We start from the raw sequence: 16342 nt of genomic DNA, 5'->3' as shown, positions 1-16342 counted from the left end.
ATCTGGTTCCCAGTAGTTAACTTGAATACATGTAGACATGTTTTTAGATAGTTTATTCTATTTAATGTAAAAATGAAGGTTTTTCGCCCTTATTTGTTGTCGATGACGTGATACGGGCAGTAGTCATTGGTCATACGGCATTATGTATAATTTATGTTAAAATACAGCATACATTTTTGTTAAGAAGATAAATCTTTAAAAAGAATTAGAGTATAAAATACTTCGCATCTAACAACTGGTATTTTTAGTCGCAACCAACATAGTTTTGAATTCCTCATAAAACAGGATTTTCTGGCCTATGGGAACCAGATTTCTTGGGAACCAGATTTCCGCGACACCGCAAAACGACAGTCGTTAAAACACGGGTTTAACACCTCGTGCCAGCTTACGAGTTACCATGTATGTTACTTTGTGGGTAATTATTTTTTGGGGATTTTTTTTTTCCAGGGTGTGTCTCGCTGTAAATCTCACCCATATAGCAGTAGAAATACAATTGTGTCATACCACTATGGTCATGGCCTCGTTTCATTAATTATGTATATTGGGTTCAAAGCTTGGTAATATACTATCATTGTTGAAAAATATGTCTTTGGGCATGATGCAATGTGTTATAAGTTAAAATTTATTTAAATTTTATTTAAAAAATTAAATTTTAAAAGACCAGTTATTATATTAGATTTTGACTGATCCATTTCTCTTAACTGTACTAAAAAATAACCCTCTTACTTGGAGTGATATACAACACAATTTTAAGGTATTTGGAAAAATCGCGATGAGTCCGGCAACTTCCAGCAGAAACACGATACCGTTCTCATCAAGGAGGACAAGAGAGTTGAAGTTGAATCTGAAATCAGAGTCCAAGTTGATGAACTGATGAGAGAAGAACTGAACAATCTTAAAATGGTGGTTTTTTTAGTGTTTTTATTGGTTTAGGAGAAAAAAAAAAGGAACTCTTTGTTGGTGTAGCATAGGAGCAAAATATGTGGCATCCTATATTCCTTTATAAACATTTGCACTTATTTTACCAACCCAAATATATTTGTAACTTTCAAATGTGAAATCTAATTTAGATGAACGTGTGAGTTCTCTTGTATATATAGTAAATTAGAATAGGTTAAAGCTTGATCTGCTTATGTAGTTCAAATAACTTAAGTTAGGGAAATCTAAAGTTGAGTTTTGTTTGTGTGTGATATACTGAATCTCGACCAAAATTCCAACAGACATATGCAGTGCTTTCTACTCCCAACAAACATATGCATTGTTTTTATTAAAAAACTTTTCTAATTTTGTTTTTTTTCCAGGCTTTGGATAGAGACAAGGGTAAAAAAGGGAAAAAAGGCAAGAAAAGTGGAAAAAAGGTTTGTGACATTTTTTGGAAGGATTTTAAATTACTGACAACCTGAAATATTGAAATAACAGTACCAGGATAATATTTTGCCACTTGGCAAAACGCTTGTGCAATGAAGTTTATAATTTTTAACATATCAGTAAAAAATTAAACCTCGTAACAACAATATGAGAGCTAGCAACATCCTTTTTAAAACTTGTAGAAGAAGAAGAAGGGAAAGAAGAGTGGCAAGAAAGGGAAAAAAGGCAAAAAAGACAAAGATTTGACCGCTGATCGTACAATTGAGTCTTTGTATGAAGAAATGGTTCAACAAGGTGTCTTGGTCAAATGTCCACAAGTAAGATAAAATTTTCATGTATTAATGGTAAAAATTACTCAAAACTGTTTGACTTATTGGTTGCAAATTTTATTTTTTGTCATGTTTAATAGGTTTGGCTAAAGGAGTACATTGGTGATTACAGTTACCTTGGTACCACACTCAGACAAGCGGATATTGAACCAATGCCTTCTTTGTCTGATGTGAGACAACTTGTTGCTTTGTATGGAATATTACCACTTGGTATGTTATGAAACTATATATTGTTTTTTTGTGTGTTAAAGCTAAGAAAGAACACAAAAGGGTATTTTTTTTTGTTTTTGCATGAAAAAGTCTAGAAAAACTTTGCATGAAAAGTTGAAAAAACACATTTGTGTACAACTATTAAAATTTGAAAATACTTGAAATTATTTTCATTAGGGTAAAAATAAAATGTCAGGGTTGTCAATGCCAGCTTTGTTGTAATATCTGTTTTTATTGCTACAAACCAGTGGTCCATTAAGAGTTGTCCAAATTGTCGGCCATGCATAAAAAATAAGAAGGTTTCCCAAAACAATCACTTACAAACCATACATGGTAAATGGTTAAGTACAAGTTGTTTTAATTTATTCATTTATTCATCGTCTAAAAATGATATTTAACATCTTTTTTTTAAATTTACTTCTTTTCTTCTTCAGGATCACAAGTGGTCCATGAAAACATCCCTCAGATCAAATCTCTCCTCCTTGCCGGACCCCGAGGAGTTGGGAAGAAGATGTTGATGCAAGCGATCTGCACTGAGACGGGAGCCAACTTATTTGACTTGACAGCCGGAAACATTGCTGGAAAGTATCCGGGAAAATCTGGCTTATCTATGCTGATACATATGGTTACAAAGGTGAGAGGTTGTTACTGATTAATTTAGTGCAGTATTGAAAATGCATTTTAGATTCCATGGTTTCCCCGCTGTCGGTACTGATCCATATAAAATAGAATAACAGGCATTTAAACTGATTTAAATAATTTAAGAATGTACAGTTAAACTTAGAGTGACTGGGTATTGGGAAATCAACACAAAATAGAATTTTTTATGCGTTTTTTTACTGTTCCTACTGTTCAAACAAAAAATTGTATGTTTAAGCCCTTTTTTTGTGTATAGTGCTTATTTTTAATTAGAATATATTACAACGCTGGTATCTTTATACCACCCCAGGTTGCCAAACAACTTCAACCATCCGTTGTGTTCATTGGTGACGCAGAGAAAACTTTTGTAAAGAAAGCTCCTAAAGGAGACAAGACAGATCCAAAGCGACTGAAAAAAGATTTGCCGAAAGTTTTGAAAGGATTCAAACCTGAAGACAGGTGAGAAGTGGAACATGTTTGAAATAAGCGCTTAATAAAGCATCTAATCTTTGTCGTACTGTTAAGTAAAGTTATCCTGTTCATTACCATTAAAGCAGTTGTTGTCTACCTTTAAGGTAGTACAGGTTTCAACATCTGTTGAATTCCAAGCGAAAGCAATTGGGGTAATTGGCCAACTTATGTTTAACTACAAGTTACAATGCCTTATCCTTTTATTCTTCGAAAAGTTTAGTATATTTTATGTGGTTTTGTTATTTCATTTTAGCACTTCAAATTTTTGAATATAAAAATGCTGCTTCAGTTGATTTAGAATTATTGTTAAGCACATATGGCAGAAACCTATCAATGTGTGGAATAACATTGCACAGGAAATTTTGCACAGAAATAAAATAAAACAAACATTTTTCACAGGATTTTGCTGGTTGGAACTTCTCGTTCTCCTTTTGATTCAGAACTGAAACCTTTTGTGAAAACTTATGAAAAGATTGTTCTCATTCCGAGACCTGACTATGCCTCAAGATTCAGTGAGTTTTATCTATGTGTTTATGTTTGTGGCTAGGAGAAAGTCCAAGAGAAAATTTAGTTGATGTCCAAAAATTGTAGAATGTCCAAAATTCTGTTACATAGTGTCCAAAAATGATAGGTTTTTAGCAAAAACAGGGATTAAAGTTCTCTAGACAAAACTATCTCCACATATATAATTATAGCTTCCAACTTTAGCATCAAGCAGGGTTTCATGCTCGTCATTGCTACCACTGTGGGCGTATGTGTCCTTGGGCAAGACACTTAATTAAAATTGCTTCAACCCAGTGGTCACTAATGGGTTGTCCAAATTATCAGCCACACACAAACAAAAAAAAATCCACAAAAAAATATTCACCCACAAAGTAACATACTTGGTTAAGCTAGCACGAGGTTTTCGAACACTCGCGTTATAACGACTGCCGTTTACCAGTCATGTGAGGATAAAGTAAGTTACATTCTTTCACTAAGCGGTTGCCATATTCCTATACTTATACTACAGCTACACTAAACCAGAATTTTACATTAATTTTAATCCACAGTTCTCTGGAAACATGTTATCATGGCTCACGGTGGGATTATTACAAACCACCTTGATATCAGTAGCCTCACCAAGATTACTGATGGCTATACACAAGGTCACATTGTTGAAGCAGTCAAGTATATCTTGAGTGAACGACGTATAGCACAGGTTAGTTTTCATTTTTGAATGAATGAATGAAATTTATTTCGTCTCTTCGGTCACGATAACGAAGAACAAGAGAGTTGACAAAAGCGAAAAGAGGGTAGTAACGATAAAACAACAGTTTATTGTTAAAAACACGCTTATTGATAAAAAAGAAAGAAATAATGTTTTGGATAAAAGGCGTGACCGTTACACCCTAAATCATTAATAAAAAGAAGTCATTCTGTTTTATAGGATTAGGGCTTCAGAGGCCTATGTTGGCGCACCGCCATAGAACCTTTAATTTATACATGAGTTTTTAGTTTTAATAAGCTTTCTGTTTGTGGGTTTATGGATACCAAGTTAACTGTTTTTAACATTTCTATGACTTTTTCCAAGTTTTTTGATACCAAATGTAGTAAAACCTGAAAAAATAAATTTCAATCTAGAACAATGGATTTTACAAATAAAGGACTGAGATCTTACAAAAAGGTGTAATTTTTGACACAGAATGTTACAGTATCTACACAAACAAAAAAGTTCCTACATAATAGGTATTACAAATTCATTCAAATTTGCAGCTTCCAAAAAAACCTCTCGGTGCTGTAGAGTTTGTGTCTCCTCTCGCAAGGATTGATCCAATTTATAAAGAAGAGGAAGAAGCATTTAAGGTAGAGGAGTTATGTGTTTTTTATGTTATATTTTATGTTACATATATTTTGGACTTTTGTTTTACAATTGTTGTAGTAATGTGTTGTTTCCACACGTGATGTAAAAATGTTGTGTTTTTGTATTTTAATTTTGAGTTAATTTTGTTGATTTTTCTTTTTGCCTAAGTCCTGGTTTGGAAAAACTCCCTTGGGAAAGAAGCGGGCTAAACTTGCCAAAGGTGGAGATGAAGAAGAGGATGGTGGAGGAGGGAAAAAAGGCAAAAAAGGAAAAAAGGGAAAGAAGGGAAAAAAGGGAAAAAAGAAGAAAAAATAAATTTCTCTTTTTACAGCACTCACTACAAACTGGACATCAGCTAATCCAGCTGTATATACAGAACCAGTGCATCGTTTTTACAATTTCTTTTTTTTCTGTATAATATTATAGCTTTTGTAATCATTTATTGGTTAAGTTTGAATTTGTTTTATTTATTTTACAGTTTTATTTCCATATTGTGCGGTTCAAATTTTATTGTAAAATTATTGTTTATTTTATTCTGAGTTGGTAGTATATAGTTATATTTTCAATAATACAAAACTTGTTTTAGAGAATAATAGTAGTATATGAACAGCAAGAACAGGTCCGGTGTAACAGTTGTTTTTATTCAGCAAAATTAAAATTGAAGGTTCAACATGTAATGTCTATTCCCAGAAGAAATGGAGGGCTATTTCTAATTGACTTTTTTTAAAGTTGTGTAGATTTAATATATACTGTTGATATTGTATAAAACATCAGAGCTTCAAAGCTATTTTTAGCTTGAGGCTTGCTTATACGTATACAGTAATATTTTGTGGAGTCCTAGCAGTAAAATGTTGGTTTTGTGTGTTAACACATACAATGCATAAATGAAAGTAAGCCTAGTTATGTTTTCCATCAGTTTTAGGCCAAAAAGTCACTCCAGAGCATTTAAATTGTTTTCTAATGTAATGTTTTGTCCATTGATTAATATACGTAAAGCTACAAAATTAAACTGTTTTCTGGTGGAAGCAAATTATAGAAAGCATAAGGCAATATATTTGTACAACTTCATGAATTTTAATTCAAAATATTGGGTCACACTAACAGCAAAATATGCATGATGATAATTGAAAGGATGCAAGCTAGATGCTGATTAACATTTAACGAAATAAGATACTTGACGGTTGTTATTAATTTGAAGGTTTGGTATTTGAAGACACCACTAGGAAAGAAAAGACTGGAAGCTTGTAAACCGCCAGAGGAAGAAGATGAACCAAAAGGAAAGAAGAAAAAAAAGAAATAGATTTGAGAATATAATAAAGACAGAGTTTTTATAGAACATTTATTTTAAAGGCCAAATTGTGAAAAACATTACAGCACCATGCTTTTTCACTTATTTGTTTTAGGGCAGAATTATAAGGAAACATTGCATTGCACAATCAGGCAGATTAAGAACAAAAATAAAAGCTTAGCAAGCATAGACCACGTCGCCAACAGAGACAGTTCCAGTCTTAAAAATACCGAGATTTACTCCAAGAATTGGACTTGTGCCGTAAACTTTCCGGTCTTCTTCTTTGCAGAGTCTAAAACTGAGGAATCAAAAATTAAACAAAATAATTTAACACAAGGAGGCAATTTCTTACGTTTTCATAGTTTGCAGTGGCTCTTGATCAGGTCTCATAATACCAGTGTCTGTATCAATATTGGGAAGAGTACACCTTAAGGTAGGAAGAGGGTTTAGAATTTTAGCGTAACAATATTCCTGTATGATTTACCTGTGGCAGTGTTTTGCAAATTTAAACTCTGCAGTTCCAACTTTAAAGTGAGTCCAGTCGTTCTGTATTTCAAGTACAAAATATTAATTAAAACATGAAAACACTTCTTTACATTGTTACATTAGTCCGGCGCCGTGGCAAAGTGGTTAGTGCGCCTGCCTCTAACCAATAGGTAATGGTTCAAGGCTCGTCGGCTGTCGCTGCTATCATTGTGGGCGTATGTGTCTTTGGGCAAAACTTTTTACCTAAAGTAAGCTTAAAAAGCCTAATTTATGTCTACAAAACTACAATCACTAGTACCATAGTCCATAGATTATGCCACGCAGTATGGCTCGGTCAGAAACCAAACCTGGGGTGGCAGGGTAGGCAGGTCCACTTAGAATTTTCTACACTGCATTTAGCAACAACATTGGAACCAAATGTATTTGATTGAAAAGTTTATTTACCTACCTATGCCTCCCCTGTATTTGAATAAGTTTGTTTGACCCCTATAGGCTCAGTATTGTTCTAACCAAGGGCAGTGGTCACCCTTGATTTCAGGGTGATGGGCCCACACTGGTATAAATCTACTATGCTGCATATTGCTGCTGTAGGACCTCACTCATGTGCAATTAATAGAATATATATATATTAAAAAAAACTATCATATCACCTCATTGTGTGGTTCACATCCAGAAATAAGGAAGTTTGGTCGAAAGTTGCGAACATTCAAGTTACCACTTTTTTCCATTCTTTCCGCCACATCAAGTATGGATGCCTCGGACAAGATGTTGTATGGTGAGAAATCATGGTATATACTCTGAAATCAGTAGTTTGAATAAGCTGGTGTTGTAACAAAGATGAACGAAACACCTAAAATTACTCTTTAATTTAAAATAGAAGTGCAATTTTAAATGTTAGTTTTAACAAAATTTGGAAAATATAATAAAAAAAACACAGCATTAACTTCAATAGTAAATGCAACAATATTTCAGAATATTTTAATGTAAAATATTTATTTTGTTACAGTAAAAAACATTCACAAAAATGCTTGAAATAAATATACATAACTAATTTGCTTACATTTCCATTATTTTTATTCTGGAAGCGCAGTGGTGCATATGTATCTCTTTGGCACAGCGGTCGGACACTTGCAGAGTTGGGGTGATATTTTAGTCGCAAATCATCCAAGGAAAGATATTTCTGAAGCCACTTTGCAACTTCATCTCCGCAGTCAATGCCTGGAATTTCTTCACCCCAGATCCTAATGTTTGAATTGCTATTATCTTTATATGCCATGGGCGAGGTTCTATATAAACACGCAGTGAAACCTGGGGTCCAGGCCATGGTTTGCCCACATTACCCAGCAAGGGTGCTACCGAATGGACCTTACCAGATGGCATAGCCTGTCACTTTCACCAAGAAAGGCGACAAAATGTATTTAATGTTCAAATTTGCATTCTGCATGTGCAGGATTTGTTCTGTGCACACTGAATAATCAAACACCAAAACCAGTATAAAATTACATATGCATGTAGCCTAGAAAATTTAATTAAAACTAAGGTAGCCTATAAAAATTGCTCCTAATGCAAAGTTAGCAGTATTGAAACTACCTTCAAACTTTTACATTTTTTAAGATTGCATATGATATTTGCTGGGTATTAATTGGCTCTTAGAATTTATATTCTATACATCAGAAACATAAATATTAAATAATATATATATTATATAAACAATAAACTATACTTGTGTTCACACTCTTACTTTACTAACCTGCACATGATTGCTGCTGTTTCATTCAATGGAACATTTACTTCAACAGGTTCCATACCTGGAGCATCCAATACAAGAATTCCCCCATCATCTTCAACTTGTGTTGATATTTTGACCATAAGTGGGTAAGCTCTTGCTGTTATGAAAGTTCCATCAGCACGAGTAATAACGAAACCCCTGAATTGACATGTGATATTTGTTGGTTGCCATGGCAAAGTGGTTAGCATGCCTCCCTGTAACCCATAGTTAATGGGTTCAGGACTCATGGCTGATGCCAATGTTGGCGTATGTGTCCCTCCTTAACGGAAATTACTCCAACCCAGTGGTCACTGATGGGTTGTTCAAATTAACAGCCATTAGGGCTGTGGAAAAGTTAACGGTTAACTGGTTAACCGAACCTATTCGGTTAACCGCTAACGAAAAGTTTAAGTCGTTAACCGAACTATGACGTCAAAAGGCATAAACGTATATCAATATCTGTCTTATTTACATGAAAGGCACGTGTTCGTGTTCGTTGATTGTTGTTTTGCAATAAGACAGAGTGCGCAGGGACGCTGTTGCTTTGATCGTGCCCTACAACGGCGATTGCGTCGTCAATCTTGATTGTTAATACCGCAGGCTAACTAGTTTTGCAACATTATATTGGTGTAATACACAACTTAAATGTTTTCCTCAGCCAAGCAGCGTGTTTATTACGAAAAAGCAGACATTCACACGTGGATTCATTGCATCATAATAGCGATTGTTTGACCTGGCAATTGATTACGACATAATAGCAATTCACACGTTAATAACTGCGTCATAATTGCAATTCACACGTTGATTACTTAGACGGCAGGTGTTTTAAAACAGGTTTGAATATGAATAAGAAAGCATTACTTTAACGTTAAGAACGTTTGCCCGTGTATTGAAAGAAAAGCGATAAACAAGACGCTTTTATTAGGATTACACTTGTATCGGTTAACCGGTTAACCGGTTAAAACTGAACGGTTAACGGTTAAACAAAAATAGGGAAAATTCACAGCCCTAACAGCCATACATAGAAAATTAAAAAAAGCAAAAAAAATAATCACCCACAAAGTAACATACAAGGTAACCAGTAAGCTGGTGTATGAACATTCGTGTTACTTACAACGACTGTCGTTTTCTGGCCACACGATGATAAAGTAAGTTACATTCATTCACCAAATCACCATGAAACCGTTTAAACCAAATAAGTAAGTAAAGTTCCAAACCTGTCTAAAATGTTGCAGGAGTCGTGATATAACCCGTTTTGCGTGCACACTGCTGTTTGTATTTCTGTTCCGCAACACGATTTTATTGGGTGAATAAACATTTTGGAAACCACACCAATAGGTTGCCAGTTTTTACGTTGCTTCTGAGTATATGCATATAATGCAAGTGCTCCACCGGCCAGGACTGCCCCGCCGATTGCAATTTGTGAGCGCTGCATTTTAATCAAATATGCTGCACGTCCTGTGAAGACTGTGACACTTGTGATACAGTCTTCCGGTATGTTGTTATGAACTGAACTTATATAAGAACCGTGGAAACAGGAGAGCACAGCTCTAATAAATGGCGTACAATTATTATTATTATCAATGAACATATATTAAGCACGGTAGCATTTTTCTTTAATCTCTTGATTGAAATCAAATCGTAAAATAAATTTATAATTTTAGACTAAATTTTCAGATTTAAAACCGCACAATTAGCGTGTGTGCACCGAAGCGTAGACGAGTCCTTTTTTCTTATCGCTATCTTCGGTATAAACACCGCGTCTCTCGTTTCTTTGCTCTTTTATTTTACTGCTCGCAATAAATCATTATGCAGTCGCCACAATACGAATAATATTAACTTCTAACATTACCTATAATACTGCGTGATTACGGTTTATCCAAATTCACAAAAACAAACGTCTTTAAGCGACGACAAGGTTAACTATAGTGTAAGTTTACATGTCAAGTTTATACCGTGCTCATGCATTAGATCTGTGATCTCTTGTTAACATTGATTATCGTAGATATCCAAATCTTGTTCAGAGTCACAGTAGGTGCATCGATAATACATACTAAATTGAAATTCTAAATTGAAATATATCTACATAGACAGTATTTTGCAACTTGTAGTTAACCTACCAAATTTAACAGGCTGTGCTAGTTTCTTTGCCATGTAAACTTTGTGTATATACCTTTAAACCGACTTTTTTTGTTTTTCCTTTATCACAATTTAAAATCACATTGACCCATGCCTATTTTACATAAGCATATATCTCATTTTTTTACAAAAACTAGTTTTATGAGACAAAATCAAACTGTACAAAATATTCAAAGTTGTCTTCTGAAGCTATGAAACTAGTTATCGTTCATACTCGCAAACTACAAAATTTCATCGGCTAGTATTATCTTTGCGACATTTAAAATTAGCACCTTACTATTTCGCATTTTTTTACCTGTTCAAAATCTACTGTTTCTATTTACATATATTTTAATACGTATTTTAAAACAGTAATCAGCTTTGACGCGTTTTATAAAGTCGTGATATTTCTGTTAAATAATTCCGTAGCATTATTTTGGTGATTATCATTATGGGGTCCGTAAAAAGCAAATTAAAAAAGGCTCGTCTGACAAAGTGTCCCATCTTCCCCTATCCTAGTAGAATACTTTAAAATATTTCTTTTTGTTATTATCATTAAATGAGGGTTCGTAAAATTTAAAAAATTCTTGTCTGACAAAGTGTCCGATCTTTCCCACCCTACTACACTTATTTATCTCTACTTTAATATTAAACAAGCTTATTACCCGTGTGAGTGTCATTCACCCTGATGAAGACAACCCGTGTTGGAAGTTGGTTAGTAAATACATGCCATAACAGCCGATGTACAAGCACATTTATTAACACTTACAGTATTGTGAAAATTAAATGGAATACTGTTAGCGCCTAAATCCCAATGTTCCGATCGAGTTTTGGAAATTTAACAAGTCGGAATAGTAAGATTAAATAAATAAATATATATTCTTTGTTTACTACTAAATGAGACGAGAAAGAAAAATGTAAACATGTCTCATCTTACCCCACCCTACTGTAATTTCTGACACTAACAAACATTTGAATATTTTATTGAAATTCCTATTACAAACACATTCTACCGCCTTTCCAGAAACCACTCATATAACGCACATTATTGTATATTACAAAAAATACTGAAAGCGGCATTGCTAAACACTTTTCGTATATGAAAATTATTATCATGTGTTGCTAAAACACGGTAGGCGTTGACTTAAACGCTCAACCAGTTAGAATCTATTAGGGCGCCAGTAGGCCACAGATCGCTTCAAGGATACGTTCTTTCAACGAAGACAGGGTGTCGTAACTTGGTGCAACCATTTTCAGCGACGGTCTCGATGCCATTAGGGTGAGTTCTCTGTCATCTGAACGACCATTTACACCAACCGATATTACGTTCGTTGCCTGGCGTAAATTCCTTGCACTAGTTGTAATACTTGTACTGGAACGTCCTGTAACGAAAAAAACACATTTACTTTATAGTAGTGTGGGGGAAGATGGGACATCTCTGCATTCTATTTTCTTGTCGCAGTTGGTAGTAAACAAAGATAATTTAAAGAATTATACAACTGTCCCTTCACAACTTCCATAGACCGTTGTTAATTGTTTAAAACACGATCAGGATATTTAAATATCATGTGCTAAAGGTGTCCCATCTTCCCCTACCCTACTATATCAAATATAGTACTGTGTGGTAAGATGCGGATGCCGTTAGCATATAATACAGTATTTCAAATTTACGAATTGTGTTTTAACAATAAAGCCGTTTTATAGTCATGTGGAAAGGTGGTTTTAAAACTCTGTAAATATTGTTTGCAAAATAAAACGACAACGTAGAGTTAAAACATGGATCATTTTACCCCAATTTACTATGGTATTAATTTCGTTTGGTTATGGCTCTTGGCACAGATTATTAACAGCACGTTGAGCACACGTTTCATAAACTATGGGTACATTTTTGCAAAATATGATCAATATATTAGTAATATAATAGTGTGGGGGAAGACGGGACACCTTTAGCACAAAATATTCGAACATCCTTATCGTGTTTTAATCAGTTAACAACGGTCTATGAGAATTTGTTGGGATATACGGTTTTATAATTCTTAGAATGTTTTTTGTTTACTACCAAATGAGACAAGAAAATAGAAGGAAAACGTGTTCTATCTTCTCCCACTCTATACTATACAATATATAATATGCAATTTGAATCACTTATTGACAAGTTACTTGCTATTAAGTCATGTATGAAGCCATTATGCACTTTTGGCAATTACAGAGCACACGGTTTTTAGGCAGCCAAGTTTCTGGCCTAGCGAGGATAAATAAGAAATACATTTATTGAATTGTTGCGGTTTACTTACCCCCACTAAATACGATAACTGTTGACAGGGCGTTTGGTCGTTTGGCAAATTCTGATCCGGCTGTACTGCTAAAATATTTTGCATGGACGTATCGGAGCATGTGCGCTGTGTTCGGTAAAGCACCAAACCACTTTGTGTATTTAATTGCGTTTACTGCTCCAGCCGTACTATTGAATCTAAAAAACAAAAAAATGTATTCAATTTTAATAAATAAATTTATCCTTTTTTAACCTCGCATGGGCCAATAGTCTGTGTAATTAAATGTTCCGTTTCATACATCTCGTGCCCGTTTGAGTTCCCGCGTATGTAACTTTTAGATGAACATTTTTTAGGGAGTGGATGATTTTACGTGAGAGACAAAACGTACAAACCTGTTATATGAAAAGATGGTTCGAACCCATGGAAGATATTTCACGGCTGCTACTCTTGTACCATCAGGTATACTAACTGGAGGAAGACCAATCAGAATGTCTGAGAACACTTGTTGTACCATCTTCAGTTCCTCCGCAGTAAGGTGATTTGAAACTTCGTAGATGAAAATAACATCAATTGGTTGCAAGGAGCACAAGAGGATTGTAGACATTTGGACGGCCTCAGATGTATGCGTTGCCTCAACACCGTTTTGTATTATTCTTGACACAGCCCTGTGATTGGAGATTATAAGTTGGGAATTTGGTTGAAGTTAATATGAAGTACAAACTGTTCACTAGCAAGAGCCAACGTGGCTTGAGCATATATGCGCTTGGGGTCTTTAGAAACTGTTTATCAGACTGTCTTTTAATTCTTCGGAATAATACATTTTAAAGCATAGTCTTGTATAGACATGCATGTCACATAATTTAAATGCTAGGTTTAGTGTTATACGGGTATTAACTATTCAGCTTTGTAATTACCTGACACGAACAGAGTACATCTGCCCAGTACTCAAGCTGTTGAAACTCACTGTATTTTGGACGATCTCGTTTAACATTCTGATGACCGATCCACTTTGGCTTACCAATTCAACATTAAAAGAAATTGCTGAAGCACCAACGTCCCAACTTGCAGTCAAACTGTACGTACGAGAAACAAATTATTTTGCACGGGCACTTAAGCGGAATATAAAAACCCATACCAGTTTTGCTGATATAGGCCTACAGTAAATATACATGTATAGCTTAGACACACGATAGTTGCTCGAAAAACTTTGCTAATCGTTTAAAGTATAACTGTTAGTGTGTTAAAATCTTTCTTACCTGCTCGCGCCGGACTTAGTTATATACAAATTCTTTGGAGGGTCTACATATAGCGAATGGAAAGTAGTAGTAGCTGCTGCACTGGTGACTCCACCATCACCCACCGATCTTACTAGAAATTAAAATAATTATACAAGCTATAACAATTGCTTTAGAAACTCAAATATAGTAGGGTGGGAGAAGAGGGGACACCTTAGCACATAATATCCAAATTTCCTGGTCGTGTTTTAAACAATTAACGGGAGTCGTAAGGTTACGGTTTTACAATTCTTTGAATGTTTTTAAAATGGACGAGGAAATAGAATGAAAAGGTGTCCCATCTTCCCCACCCAACTATTTAGTATTAGTGGTAGAACGTGAAAGTTAAGTGTTGTTAATTCTATAGAATTGTACGAATAATCTACATTAATAACAAGGATGAGCTATAGTTTTTCTATGTAGTATGTTTTAAGAGATTTTTGTGGCGTGTCGTTCACTTTTTATGGTTTCGGCAAATAACATATACGTCTCTGTATTAGTGTGGTATCGTTTTTTATTCTACCCAAATAAAAAAATATCAAACTTATACCTGAAACTTGGTATTCGGTTCCCGGGTTGAGGTTGGTAAGTGAAATGGATGCGATTTGCATATGATGCACCATGTCCATTTGGTTTGCAGCACTGATGATAAGTATGTACCCGAATGCACGCACTGCTCGTATCCAAGTTAGAGTTGCGCGAGTACTTGTTACAGCAGTAACCGTTAAATTTCTGGGAGTGTCATTATATGTTCCAACTGATAAAATAAATGGCATTTTAAAAATACAGTGCCAGATTGTATAGGCAGCATTACGTATAACACCACGTCCCAATTAAATCTCATTTGTTATAAATGTGAGCTATGGTTTAGACTTTAAAATATATATACAAATATCTGCACACAGCACTTACATTGTTGACAATTCAGAGGAAAATTATTCCGAACCGCACTTCCATGTTCAGTTCCAGGTCGCCTCATTCCTGTTTCAGGCTCGACGCAATAGCAAAGCGTGCGGTTAGCTCCACAATATCGTGGCTGAAACGTCCCGTCTGTTTGGCAGTTGGGTACAGCTCGTCGAAGAGATGGTTCCACACCTTGGTTATACAAAGTGACGCTCTGTCGTCGCTGTTGACATCTGTGTGAATTGAATTCAACGTTATTTATTGTGGGGTAAGATCGATACAATCAGCACACAATATTCTTTGGGTATTAATCATTTAAATAATTTAACGATCCTTTAAAGTCGTAAAAAATATTGTATACTTCTCTTTATTTACCTTAGCCGAGAAAATAGGGAACTATAGATTTCGAATAATCTTACAATAATCTTACAATGTCAGCAAGGAGAATACAGCGGTGGGGCCATCTACGAGTTCGTTTGGATTACGTACGCCCCGTGTCAAAGCACCTACACCATTGGGTGGCCCTAGTGCTTCGTCTGCATTTCTCGAGGCTTGTATCGTTACATAATACACCATTCCCGGTAATAGACCAGTTATATCCGCCGTGGTAACTGGGACTCTTTCGTTGGAGTACAACAAGGCACCCCGAGTGCTTTCTGCGTATATTTTGAGACCGTATCTCTGTGAAAAAGATGTTTAAATGAATGGAATCAGCAAATAAGTATATATGTACCAAGGCAGGATTTTTGCTGCACACTAGGCTATCCAAATTTACAAAGCAAAAACATGTGAGCGAGACGTTGTATAATTATGTACATTACATATACTGGTTCATGCACAAACCTTGGCGCCTGGAACATGACTCCATGACACAGTAAGCGAAGTTTCACCTAATTGGAATATTGTTATATTTCGAGGAGGTAGCATTGAGCTTCGGCCTATCGGTCCATCTTGAATTATGTTAACAGTGGCTTCTACTTTGAAGAGGTATTCTGTACCAGGTACCAAGTTATCTATGACTGCAAACGGTGTTGGGACACTAGTTCGCGTAACCTCTATGCTGCGGTTGGAGTTCAGTTTCACCTGCGTGAAAAGTCGTTCGGTTGAAACACATGAAGTCAGAAAAGAACTCGTGTGATATTATAACCAAATGATTGCTTACTATTTGGAACCCAGTGGTCACTATTTGGTTGTACAACTTCTGGGAACAAAATAAGCACCCGTTGTATAACTTGTCCGGCGCCGTGGCATAGTAGTTAGCGCGCCTGCCTGTCACCCGGAGGTAATGGGTTCAAGGCCTGACGCTGCTACCATTGTGGTCGTATGTGTCCTTGGCAAGATACTTAACGACAATTGCTCCAACCCAGTGGTC

The 16342-nt window shown here is 35.4% G+C and overlaps 3 protein-coding genes across 3 annotated transcripts in view; 1 reads left to right on the top strand and 2 right to left on the bottom strand.

The window, feature by feature from the left end:
* The window catches only part of LOC100182784 (dynein regulatory complex protein 11-like), a 12800-nt gene extending 7350 nt beyond the window's left edge, over window positions 1-5450 (top strand). The window contains exons 13-22 of the mRNA XM_002129629.5: window positions 755-903; window positions 1302-1358; window positions 1551-1685; window positions 1778-1907; window positions 2342-2541; window positions 2857-3005; window positions 3417-3529; window positions 4070-4218; window positions 4773-4862; window positions 5029-5450. Of these exons, the coding sequence (XP_002129665.3) occupies window positions 755-903; window positions 1302-1358; window positions 1551-1685; window positions 1778-1907; window positions 2342-2541; window positions 2857-3005; window positions 3417-3529; window positions 4070-4218; window positions 4773-4862; window positions 5029-5175 (1319 nt within the window). The 3' untranslated portion in view covers window positions 5176-5450. The remainder of the gene's footprint in view (window positions 1-754; window positions 904-1301; window positions 1359-1550; window positions 1686-1777; window positions 1908-2341; window positions 2542-2856; window positions 3006-3416; window positions 3530-4069; window positions 4219-4772; window positions 4863-5028) is intronic.
* Window positions 5451-5913: 463 nt separating this feature from the next.
* LOC100185952 (mitochondrial amidoxime reducing component 2) lies at window positions 5914-9906 on the bottom strand. The gene is made up of 7 exons (XM_002129724.5): window positions 9620-9906; window positions 8385-8561; window positions 7695-7875; window positions 7285-7431; window positions 6633-6694; window positions 6501-6575; window positions 5914-6446 (listed from the first exon to the last, which is right to left on the bottom strand). The coding sequence occupies exons 1-7, from the start codon at window positions 9835-9837 to the stop codon at window positions 6326-6328; spliced, it is 981 nt and encodes a 326-aa protein (XP_002129760.1). The 5' UTR covers window positions 9838-9906; the 3' UTR covers window positions 5914-6325.
* A 1581-nt stretch (window positions 9907-11487) lies between these two features.
* LOC100183585 (fibronectin) overlaps window positions 11488-16342 on the bottom strand; it is a 7575-nt gene continuing 2720 nt past the window's right edge. Inside the window, exons 7-15 of the mRNA XM_002123738.5 lie at window positions 15814-16053; window positions 15401-15651; window positions 14980-15203; window positions 14618-14824; window positions 14050-14161; window positions 13708-13866; window positions 13186-13458; window positions 12815-12990; window positions 11488-11902 (exon numbers count right to left, since the gene is read on the bottom strand). Coding sequence (XP_002123774.3) covers window positions 11691-11902; window positions 12815-12990; window positions 13186-13458; window positions 13708-13866; window positions 14050-14161; window positions 14618-14824; window positions 14980-15203; window positions 15401-15651; window positions 15814-16053 — 1854 coding nt within the window. The 3' untranslated portion in view covers window positions 11488-11690. The remainder of the gene's footprint in view (window positions 11903-12814; window positions 12991-13185; window positions 13459-13707; window positions 13867-14049; window positions 14162-14617; window positions 14825-14979; window positions 15204-15400; window positions 15652-15813; window positions 16054-16342) is intronic.

The sequence above is a fragment of the Ciona intestinalis genome, unplaced genomic scaffold (assembly GCF_000224145.3).
Source record: "Ciona intestinalis unplaced genomic scaffold, KH HT000016.2, whole genome shotgun sequence".
Taxonomy (NCBI): Eukaryota; Metazoa; Chordata; class Ascidiacea; order Phlebobranchia; family Cionidae; genus Ciona; species Ciona intestinalis.
Note: the sequence above shows the minus strand (reverse complement) of the source record. Positions and strands in the feature narration are given on the sequence as shown.

Excerpts from the sequence above, each read along its gene's own strand:
- LOC100185952 (XM_002129724.5), bottom strand. The coding sequence starts at position 9,837 with ATGCAGCGCTCACAAATTGCAATCGGCGGGGCAGTCCTGGCCGGTGGA. Across the intron at positions 7,432-7,694 it reads AGAATAAAAATAATGGAAAT|AGTATATACCATGATTTCTC; the intron begins GTAAGCAAATTA and ends TACTGATTTCAG. Across the intron at positions 6,576-6,632 it reads TTTGCAAAACACTGCCACAG|GTGTACTCTTCCCAATATTG; the intron begins GTAAATCATACA and ends TCCTACCTTAAG.